This window comes from Dromiciops gliroides, chromosome 1 (assembly GCF_019393635.1).
Source record: "Dromiciops gliroides isolate mDroGli1 chromosome 1, mDroGli1.pri, whole genome shotgun sequence".
NCBI classification, from domain to species: Eukaryota; Metazoa; Chordata; class Mammalia; order Microbiotheria; family Microbiotheriidae; genus Dromiciops; species Dromiciops gliroides.
The window spans coordinates 412,389,258-412,401,547 of NC_057861.1; the positions used below are offsets into that span (position 1 = coordinate 412,389,258).

Genomic DNA, 12,290 nt, shown 5'->3' on the forward strand with positions numbered 1-12,290 from the left:
ATCCACATCTTCCCCTGCATTTCTCATTGTTCCCAAACTCCCCTCCCTTTATTATATCAAATTTCCATACAAAATATGCTTTTACTGGACCATCCTCATAGACTGACAATGACACAGAATTGTTATGAGGATCAAATGGGATGAGGTATGCAAAGCGCTCTATTAATGTCAGCTATCATTATTCATGACCTCTGCAATAATATTACATTTCACTCAGAACAGCCTCCCAGAAAGAGAATAATTCAAGCATCAGTTGAACCATATCCCTGACCGTGCCATGACCGGTTAGAGTCACTCCAGCATTTGGAGTGGATCATTTTAAAGAGCTGCAGGGCATGAGTTGACTGCTTTGACAGCCCTCCTGGTGAGGACTGAACCTCCAGAGATGACATTAGAGGATATTAACCAGCAGTCAGTCACAGCTATGTTGATCATTGCATAAGAGTTTTCTCAGACACGGAACTCTGCCTAGAGGTGAGGGGCACTGAGGATTCTTTCACTTTCGATCCTGTGAAATGTTAGAAGTCATAAGATCACCAAGAGACCTCTAACCTTTTGTGGGAGAGGACACGGGTTTGACCGTAGCTGCCACGTTGGACACTCCTATGGAATAAAAAGAAGGACTTGCCTTAAAACAGAGAAAATATCAGGTAAGTTCCTCAGGCTTCTAAGGTGTAGGATGGTTAAAAATATGTTACTGTGCAAGGGTCACATTTAAACTGTAGTGCCAGATTTACCTGAGGTTACAAACTAAAGACATACAAATCCCTCAATCCCAGGTTTCCCTCAAAGCCTTGACCTGGCATCTTCATCCTTAACAACATTTACCAGGTCCTTATCACCAAGGGAAAAACCAAAGAAAACAAAGTCTCGATTCTACTCCCAAAGATCTTATCACAATGGAGAAGAAACCGGATTTGGAGGCAGCCAGGTACAAATTCAGGTTCTGTGACTCACTCTCACTCATTATCTGACCTGGGCCAAATGACAATCTCTTTGGGCCTCAGTCTCTTCAGCTGTAAAATGAACGACTACAACTAGTAGTCATCTAAATTCTCTTCTAGCTCTAAGTCTTATGAACTGGGGAGATGTAGCACAGGGACCAGGACCAATTAAAACCCACTTTCCATCCCAACTTAATGGGACCACTTTGTGGCCCTGTGAGTATATATTCAAAATACATATGGTATTGGTTTCCATTTCTCCACTATTTTTAAGAGCTGAAGTAGCATGAAAACTTGTCTTCAGGGTTTTGTAAGGAGTTCAAGAGAATTTGCAATGGCAGAGTGTAGAATGGTTGATTTACATGTAAAAGTCTGTAAAAGTCTGAATATTCTAAGGTGGTTTTTTTCTTTGTTTTATACTTATCTCCACTTCCTTCCTCCAACTCAGATGGAATTACCCTGGGATCAGCCTGTTACATCTAAAACATTATATACCAGTGTGTGAAGTGCCTGTGAAACTTGAGATAAATCAGGTGTTTAGACCTGTTAGAGCGGAATAAATGAAAAATTAAATCTATTTGATGGTTTGCTAAACCACAGCATTAAAAACTTGTAGCTGGGGAAAAAAAAGATCTTGGTTTTAATAAAATCTTTTATTTCTACATAAAACATTTTCCCTCTCTTGTAACAATGAAACATTATATAAGGAGACACGTCTTAATTAGCTATTTTATTAGCACCTCATCAGACCAGAAATTTTGAAGTTGACATTAATTTTCGGTATTTCACAAATTGTCTGGGAAAAGGTAATATCCAGACTGGAAAGAAAAGCATTATGTGAGGCTTCTTTCTGTGAAAATTTCACATAATAATTGGCATAAAATATGCTTATTTTTTATGACTGCTTCTTTTTTTAGCAAAAGCTGACAGCAACTGATTGCTTCATATTACCTATTTTCCTATTTTGGTTGCTGCAAACAATGTAAAGACTAGTCTGAGAAGATGCTTTTTTAAAAAATCAGCTTTTTCTGCATGTACATAATAAGCTCCCTGAAAGCAGGGACCATTTCTTAATTTTCCTACAGGAAATGGAAGGAAGGCAAACTGGCAGATATAATTTTCTTTGTGCCCAATGAATTCATTTTGGAAGGCAGACAAAAAAAAAAGACAAGTCTAGTATTTTAGATTTTGTTTTATACACTGTCAACTTAAGTTTATCACAAATGTAGCATGACTCCTGGATGGCAGAAAGATACAAACTCACCAGCCAGATGGTTCAGTAGATAGAGACTTAGATATGGAGCCAGGAAGACTTGAGTTCAAATCTTCCCTCAGACTCTCACTAGCTGTAGGATCCTGGACAAGTCACTTAACCTCTGCCTCAATTTCTTCATCCATAAAATGAGGATAATGATAGCACCTACCTCCCAGAGTTATTGTGAGGATCAGATGAGATCATGACTGTAAAGCACAGTACTTGGCAAATAGTAAGCACTATATAAATGTTGTTATTAACAATAGTGTTATTATTACTACTAATATATATTTGCTATGTGTATGTGTTATATCTATGTATGTATATATACTTATACATATACATATATGTGTGTGTGTATGTGTTTCCTCATTATAAAATGATAAATAATAGAATGTATCTCTCAGGGCTGTTGAGAAGACCAAATGATTTAACATTTGTGTAGTGCTTGGTAGATCTTAAAGTTCTGTTTAAATGCTATCTCTTTTGAGGCTGTTAGGTAGTGAGGTAGAGAGAAGACTAGATCTGGAGTCAGAAAAACCTGAGTTTAAATCCTACCCTAGATATTGACTGACTATGTGACTCTGGATTAAATCACTTACCCTCCATCTGATTCTATTTCCTCATCTGCAAAATGGAGAGAATAATAGCACCTACCTCCCAGGGTTGCAGTAAGGATAAAATGAGATATTTGTAAAACACTATATAATACCTAGGGGAGAAAAGGCAGTGACTTCTTGGAGCACTCTCCCAAATCCCTCCAAATCCCTTCAAATATATAACTCTTAGCTAGGTAGTAGTAGTAGTAGTAGTAGTAGTAGTGGTTGTGGTGGTAGTGGTGGTGGTAGGGATGGTAATAGTAGTAGGGATTCAATTTAAGGTATTTATTAATTGAATAACTAATTAATAATTAGCTTTAGTAAAATTTAGGTACCAAAGAAAATACCTGTCTGGAGAAATTCTTCAGGCATGCTAAGCTATTCTTAATTCTTGAATTGGACTGCATCTGGTTACTTTTGCCTTTATGCTCTATTTCTCTGTGTTTGGGGGATTCTATTAGGTCTTAGTGGGAAAACTTTATTATTTCTGATAGCCTGATATTTCTTGATAGTCACATTTCCTTAACAACTTGCTGTCTAATCAGGGGATGGGAGTGGGAGAAAATAGAATGTGGAGAAGTCAATGTTACTCTACTTGATACTATGTGTTCTCTTCTTTTCTATGTGGAGCCAGACATGTCACATTCATCGTAAACTCCTTGAAAGTAAGGTCCATGTAGTGACCTTTTTCTCCCACAGAGGGGTCAGATTATTCAGGCATATAATTTAGGGGTATTTTTCAAAGTGATATACCTATTAGGTCTTTCATCAACAGATTTGGTTGCATTTTAGGGGTGTTCATGTATTGCCTTTAGGAATATGCTTATTTCTAGGCTAACAAGTAGCATTACAAGGTAATTACAAGATATAACAAGGGAATGAAACTCCTCACACCCATAATAGGTTCTTTATTTAAACATTTATTAATTTTTAATTTAATTAAATATGCATGAAATTAAATATTTATCAAATGTTTAATAATGAAGCTGCTAGGAGGTATAGTGGATGGAGTGCTGAACTTGGAGTAAAGGAAACCTGAATTCAAATCCTGCTGCAGACAGTTACTACCTATGTGGACCTGGCCAAATCACTTAACTTCTGTCTGCCTCAGTTTCCTCATCTATGAAAGGAAATAATTGTAGCACCTACCTCAAAGTGTTGTGTGATGATCAAATGACATAAGTAAAACTCTGCCTTGCAAATCTTAAAGAAATGTACATATATATGTATAGTAGCTAACAAACATCTACTCAAGTGCCAAGTAATTCTGCCAGGTACTAACAATACAAAATTTAAAAAACAGCAGTTCTTGCCCTAACGGAATTTACAATTTAATAGAAGAGATAAACAATTATACAAAAATAAGTATGATGCCAGGCAAAGTATGATAAGTACAAATAAGAGACCTAAACAAAATTTTATGAGAAATCTGAGTTAGAAATCACTTTCATCATTCTTTGTCAGGTAGAAGGTACTATATAAATGTTATCTATTACTGTTGTTACAATAATCAACTTCATGGGTTTATTGTAAGGAAATCTCTCTGTAAAGTACTATATAAATGTAGTTTACTATAAAAAAAATGATGAGCAGGATGCTATCAGAAAAACCTGGAAAGATCTATGCGAGCTGACACAAAGTGAAATGTATTGTATACAAAATAACAGCAACATTGTAAGATGATCTGCTGTGAATGACTTGATTATTTTCAGCAATGCAATGATCCAAGACAAGTCTGAAGGTCTTATGAAAAATACAATTCATCTACAAAGAGAGAACTGATGGTATCTGAAATTTTTTGTTAGTTTCTATATCTGAAGTTTTGTTTATGTCTGTTTTCTTTCACAACCTGGCTAATGTGGAAATGTTTTGCATGACTGTTCATGTATAGCTTATATTGAATTGCTTGAGTTCTTGGGGGGTGGGGAAGGGAGAGAGGAAGAAAATTTAGAACACAAAGTTTTTAAAAATTTATGTCAAAATTTGTATTTTACATGTAATTTTGGAAAATAAAATTCTAAATATTGAAAAACATTAATTTTAAAAAAAGAAATCATTTTCATTTCAGAGGATTAAGGAAGGTTTCATGGGAAAGGTAACCAAGGAATTAGACCTTACAGACAACTAGTAAATAGAGTGCCAGGCCTGGAGTCAGAAAGATTCATCTTCCTGAGTTGAAATCTAGCCTCACACACACATTTACTAGCTGTGTTTTGGTGGGCAAGTCACTTAACCCTGTTTGCTTTAGTTTCTTCCTCTGTAAAATGAGCTGGAGAAGGAAGTGACATATCACTATAGTATCTTTGCAAGAAAACTCTAAATAAGGTCATGAAGAATCAGGCATGACTGAACAACAACTAAATTAGACCTTGAAGAGAAGAATTCTGTCAGGCGAAATTGTGGAGGAATAGATTTCAGGTATGAAGAATAGAACAGAAGCAAGAGATGACAGATTGTTAGCATTGATGGGGAATTGATAGCATAGTTTAGTCATCTCCCCCTTAACAACCATCTTGTTGTCCTGGAGAAACTTCCACCTAGGGCCTTCATCTTGCACTTGGTCCCTGCTCATCCTGGACCACTATTTCAGGAAGGCCCTGGCCACCATGCTTCCCTTTACTCACTGTTTTCCTGCTATACCCTTGCCAACTGCCTTGCCTAACTACATAAACTTTTGTCTTCCTCTTTCCCTAAACAAACTGTAATCAAATGGACTCTTACCATTGTTTCTGGATGGGTTGTGTCAGTCTACTCCCTCTTTGAACCTCATCACCATCCTTGTAAATTTCCAGACCAAATGCTGCTCTCTGGCCATCTCTCCCCTTTCTATATTATCTCCCTTGTTAAAATGTAAACTCTTTGAGGTCAGAAACTTTCATTACTTTTACATTTTTATCTAAAGCATTTAGCACAGGACTTAGCATAAATTAAGATCTGGATAAATCCTGCAGTCATGAAGATTCATCTTCCTGGTTTCAAATCTAACCTCTTACTAAGGCATTTATTAAGTGTGTGTCCCTAGGTAAGTCACTTAGCCCTGTTTGACTCAATTCCTCCTCTGTCAAATGAGCTAGAGAAGGAAAAGGCAAGACACTCAAGTATCTTTGCCAAAAACCAACAACAACAACAACAACAACAAATGAGGTCACAAAGAGTCAGACATGCCTGAAACAACTGAACAACAACTAAAATCCTTTTTGTCATCTTCATATAGTTATATATGGAGCCAATTAGGAGAGGCAGCATGTCATAGTAAGTAGATAGGCAGCCTTGTACCCAGAAGGATCTGAGTTCAAATTCCACCTCAGATGCATATTGTCTGTGTGACCCTGGGAAAGTCACTTACCCTTTTAGTGTTCTACTAGGCAACAGTCTAAGGCTATAATTTGTAGAGAAAGTGGTGGTACTTTCTTCATCTAAGAGGTATCTATATCAACAAAATCACAGGTTTAGTCTATATCTGTGAAATCAACCAATAAGCCTCTCTTCTTATTATGCACCAGGCACAGGGCCAATCACTGAAAATGCAAAGACAAGAGATAAGTAAACTACCATCTAAGAGATAACATTTTAACAGATGCTACAATAAACTAACCAGTAGCAAACTGATCATGTCACAGAAAAATAGAATCTTCCATTATATAACTCTACAGATATGTAACATATGATATAATAATATATCATATGTATTAAAGCTATATGTGTATATGTACATACACACAGAACTTTAAGATTTATAAAGGACTTTTTGTGCATCATCTCATTTGAGCCTCATAATTATTGGCTTTGGGTAATAGTTACCACAGGCTTCATTATTCCTATTTTTGCCAATGAAGTTGAGATTAAGAGAGATAATGGTAGCTAGTATATATTATAAGGGGCTAAAATTCTAGCTATACTGTCTAAAATATCTAATGAGTGGTCGCCATTAAATTAGAAACTTTAGCAAGAGTTTAGACTTTTAAGCATTTATTAAGGAGAATAAGAATTTGGTGAAGAGAGAGAGAGAAAGGGGCCTAGATTTAGCTGTCTATCTCAGGAAGCCCGCATTTCTGCTCCACTCTCCATGAGAGTCCTGACCAAAAAAAGAGAACTACCCCTTCTTCATCCCACAAGCCTCCTGTGAAACTGGTAACATCCCATCCACATGCACACACATCTCCAAGCTAATTGGCTGGTAGCCTTGATTGACAGTACCCATGAGCAAACGTCACTTCCTGACGCCAAGGAAAGGCCTCATGGCTTGCCCTCAGATGCCTTCTCCTCATGGTGCAGCTTTCCTACAGTAACTCTCCAGCAGGTGGTGTCATTCCAATTGTTACAATATCACAAGTGGAATTTGAACCTAGGTCTTCCTCCCATGCATTCTATCAATGGGGTCATGTTCCCTCTACAAACTATTACTCATCCTTGAAATACAGCTTTTGCTGGAAAATCTATTTTGTAGAATAGATAGAAATAACAGCCAAATGGCACAAATATTTAGCAGTTGATAAGGCAACAATCCAATTCTATGACACATTATAAAAAGCTTTACATTTTAGATTAACTATGATATCTGTAAGTGCAATGAGAAATTATCTCAAGGATGCCCTTGCCTTCAGACACACTGGACCAGTGTAAGAATTCTAAATGTTCTATTACCAGCAAATGATGCAGAGGCTCATGTTGTTTCAGTCATAGCTCCATCAGATCATTAGTTCTAGAGTGGGAAGGGACCACAGATATCATCTAGTCTAAATCCCTCTTTTCATAGATGAAGAAACTGAGTCATTGTTTCATATGGAAAAGGGATTTGAATGCCCATAGACAGTGATCCCTTCCCCAATACAACTTTCCCCATCATGGTTTTGATATAGCAGGGTAGGCATAAGAAATTAAATGGGGATTTAGCAGGGAGTTTTGCAGAGGCTGCAGATGACACAGGAAGGCCAGCAGATGACACAGAAATAGTTTATAAACTCACTAGTGCATAAAATATATGTATAGCATTATATAATATCAACATATTTTATCTTTTAATACCATAATAATTCAGACTTCTTCTCTGGCACAAATGGAGGGCCAAAATATTTTCTATGGATTTTCCAGACCATGGGGGCACCTTGCTGCTGACCCCTGTGATGTGTAAGGGATAATTTTATTCCCAATCTCTCTCTTTTTTTTTTTTGGTAGAGCAATGAGGGTTAAGTGACTTGCCCAGGGCCACGCAGCTACTAAATGGATTTGAACTCAGGTGCTCCTGAATCCAGGGCCAGTGCTCTGTCCACTGTGCCCCCTAGCTGCCCCCAATCTCTCTTTATAATGTGGAGTAATGTGAGTTAATATTGGGTTCTCTCTTAATATTGGCACAGTGGAAAATGTGCTCAATTTGTTATGAGGGGACCTGGGTTTGAATTTTAATCATATAACTTGCTAGTTATATTACATGGGGCATTTCTATGGGCTTCTGTTTACTCATCTTTAAGATGAGGGCATTGGATTAGCTTCCTAAGGTCTCTCTTGGCTCTAAATGCTGTGATAATACCTCTGCCAAATAGAATGAGTCAATTCTCATTGTGCTAAGATCATAGGCAGAGTGGTAAATAAGAGACATGTTCCAAAGGGTAGTAATCTCTACTCCTCCCTCCATGATTTGCACAAAATATGGAGTAACCAAACCTACACAGTTGTACTTGGGGTCACCTAACCTCAAGTATTTATAAAAGAACAAAAAAAGGCACAAAAGTTTCACAAGCCTTGTAGTTTATCCCATGAAGTTCAGAGGATCAGTAACTTTTGCCACTCCTGATAATGCCTATTAATGCTGGATAGTTCAGACCAAAAGCCTTATAACTAGTTGATGTGGTATATATGAAAATGTCCTGCTCTGAGAGCTTCAAAAATATAATGTAGTGATTGTGTGGGTGTTAGCTTCCCTGGAGGAGATCAATTAGCAGCCTCCTAGGATCACATCTGGTCTGTGACTCTGAGAATGAGTGAATGAAAATGGATTTATTAAGCACTTAGTATGTGCAAAGCACTGTGGGGATACAAATAGAAAAGTAAGGCAGTCCCCTTCTCAAATAGCTCACATTTTAATGGGGCAGACAACATATATTGAAAGTCTCGACTGCAAGTAAGATGGGAAGGTAGCTAGATGGTACAGTCGCTAGAGCTCTGGGCCTGGAGACTTGATGGAAGACCTCAGTTCAAATCTGGCCACAGATACTTGCTAGTTGTGTGCTAGCTGGACAAGTCAATAGCCTTGTTTGCTTCAGTTTCCTCTTCTATAAAATGCAGATAATAATAGAACCTATCTCCCAAGGTTGTTATGAGGATCAAATGAGATAATAATTGTAAAGTGCTTAGCCCAGTGTCTGGTACATAGTGAGTGTTTTAGATGTCATTATTACTATTATTTAACCAGTCTGTGTTTCAAATTCCTCATCTGTAAAATGGGAATATTTCCAGTGCTTTTTGTAGTTACTGGCACATAGTAGTTACTTAATAAATGATAGTTGACTGATGACTGTTCACTTTATTATGTTATCCAATGTCAGGAGGTGAAAACTCCTGGAGTATGGACCAGAACATCTTATTGTACTCTATCCTGCTGAGTACCCTGATTGGTGGGAGCCAGGCCTGTTACTGTGAACGGTACCCATGGACGCCATGGTCTAGCTGTTCAAGTTCCTGCAATCATGGAACCCAGAGCAGAGTGAGGTGGGTATGACCTATTTGACTACTTCCTCTTCCTTTGAGAGTCCATGAAAACTGAAGCCAATAATCAGAAATTCCACTGAGTGACAAGGGAAATAGGAAGGATGAGGCACCCACAAAATGAATGCTCTCCATAAAAGCTCATTCATTGATTCAATTCAATTCAATATTTATTAAATGCCTCCTATGTATAAGGCACTGTATAACCTAGGGATAAGATTAACTTTACTGTTTTACTATCCTTAAAAAGCATTCCCAAAGCAAATGGATTTATTGCATATTATTATTATTAGGGACTTTTGAAATTATCTAATCCAAGCATTTCATTTTACAGATGAGGAAAGTGAGGTCAATAGAGATGAAATGATTTTTCCCTAGGTCCCACAGCAAACTGGTGACAGTCAAAAACTAATATGCAGCTCTCCTAATTATCTTGGGGGAGTATTCTTTGGTTTATAGCTTTGAAGTCCCTAGAACTTTATTATTTAACATCTCTTACAGTCCTGAGAATTTTAACCTATTTCCTATTTGACATTTACTAGTAATAACTTAAGAATTTTGGAACAATAAGTTTCTAAATTGTGTCTTAATGGTCTGAAATGGTGAAAGCCTCATTGACCAAGCCCTCAGTTACTTGAGGAGGGGAGAGCACTTCCAATTTACATGGCCCTACTTGCAAGTAGCTCTCTGAAACAGTGTACAGTGCTGCCAAGCCTGAGATGAAAAGAAATGAGCTCTTAATCACCTGCAAGGGTTTTAATCTGTCTGAATTCCAGTTCCCTCTACCATGTACACAATAGAAATACTAGTCTACCTACATTACAGGGCTGTACTGAGAATCAATAAATTATAATATCCTCCATATCTGTTTCTAAACAGTACTGAGATGACAACTCTCCTCCCTCCCATTCCTCAAATGAATTCCTACCTACTCCTTCAACCCCTAAAGTGCAGGTTTGACCATACCATCCCTTTACCCAATAGACTCTTTGCTTGTTTGTTTAGTTGTTTCACTCATGTTCAACTATTTGTGACCCAATTGGGGTTTTCTTAGCAAAACTACTGGAGTGGTTTGCCATTTCCTTCTCCAGCTCATTTGACAGATGAAGAACTAAGGCTAACAGGGTTACATGATTTTCCCAGGGTCAGAGAGCTAGCAAGTGTCTGAGGCTGGGTTTGAACTCAGGAAAAAGAGTCTTCCCGGTTTCAAGCCCAGTGCTCTAGCCACTGCACCACCTAGCTACCCTTGATAGATTCTAGTAGCTCCCTATTACCTAGAGGATTAAATATAAACGTCTCTACTTGACATTCACATATATTCACAATCTTACCTTTTCAGCCTTCTTACACATTACTCTCCTATGTGTTTTCTATCATTTAGTCATAATGGTTATGGCAAATATTTGCCATTCTTCATGATTGATTCTCCATCTCCCATCTCCATACCGTTGCACTAGCTATCTCCTATGCCTGAAATGCTCTCCCTCCTCAGCTCCTCCTCTCAGAACTCTTGGTTTCCTTCTCAAATCAGCCCAAGTGCAACTTTCTGCAGGGATTCTCCTTAAAATTTACCTTGTATCTACCAAACTCCTTTTGAAACAAATATGATACTAATACCTAAACCAGGAAGAATAAGAACAGAAAAAGAAAATAATAGACCAATTTCATTAATGAATATGGATACAAAAATCCTAAATAAAACACTAGCTAAAAGATTATAATAATATATTACAAAGATTATACATTATGATCAAGTATGGTTTAACATAAGGAAAACTTAACATAATTGATTACATCAATAATAAAAGTTTAAAAATCATATGATTATATCAATAGATGCAGAGGAAGCTTTTGATAAAGTTTAAGTCATTTCTATTAAAACACTTGAAAGTATTGGTACAAATGGATTTTTCCTTAAATTGATAAAAAATATATTTACCTAAAACCATCAGTAAGTATTATTTGTGATGGGGATAAACAAGAGGACTTCCCAGTAATATCAGGTGTGAAACAAGAATGTCCGTTGTCACCAATATTATTCCATATTATATTGGAAATCCTAGCAATAGCAATAAGAAAAGAAAAAGAACTTGAATGAATCTGAAAATGGAATGAGGTGATAAAACTATCTCTTTTTGCAGAAGATACATTCTTGGAAAATCCTAAAGATTCAATTAAAAAGTTAGTTAAAATAATGAATAATTTTAGCAAAGTAGCATGATATAAAAGAAATCCACATGAATTATCAGCATTCCTATGTATCACAAACAAAACTCTACAAGAAGACATAGTAAGAAAAAAAATACCTCACTTAAAATAACTCTATATAGTATAAAATACTGGGAATACATACACCTGCTGAAACAAACACGGGAATATATAAACAAGATGATTTTTTTTTATAAAACAAAACATTTTATACAAATGAAATCAGATTTAAATAATTGGAGAGATATTAGTTGTTCATGGTTGGTAGGGCCAATATAATAAAAATGGCAATTTTACCCAAGCTGTTATATAGTCAAGGCTATCTCAATCAAATTACCAAAAATTATTTTACTGAATTAGAAAAGATAACAAAATTCAGTTAGAAAAAAAGTCAAGAACATTAAAGAAATAATGAAAAAAGTATAAACAAAGGAAGTTTAACAGTACCAGATCTTAAACTATATTCTGTTATGTTATGATATGGTATGATATGGTATGGTATGATATCTATCTGGTACTGGCTAAGAAATTTTTAAAAGTAGATCAAGGGAATAGTTTAGACTTAAAATTTACAGCAGCAAG

The 12,290-nt window shown here is 36.5% G+C and overlaps 1 protein-coding gene across 2 annotated transcripts in view; it reads left to right on the top strand.

Moving 5' to 3' along the window:
* The first annotated feature begins 493 nt into the window (after positions 1–493).
* Positions 494–12,290, top strand: part of C6 (complement C6) — a 79,673-nt gene continuing 67,876 nt past the window's right edge. For both annotated transcript variants that reach the window (XM_043976189.1, XM_043976190.1), the window contains exons 1-2: positions 494–650; positions 9,341–9,503. In XM_043976189.1, coding sequence (XP_043832124.1) covers positions 9,361–9,503 — 143 coding nt within the window. In that variant the 5' untranslated portion in view covers positions 494–650; positions 9,341–9,360. The remainder of the gene's footprint in view (positions 651–9,340; positions 9,504–12,290) is intronic.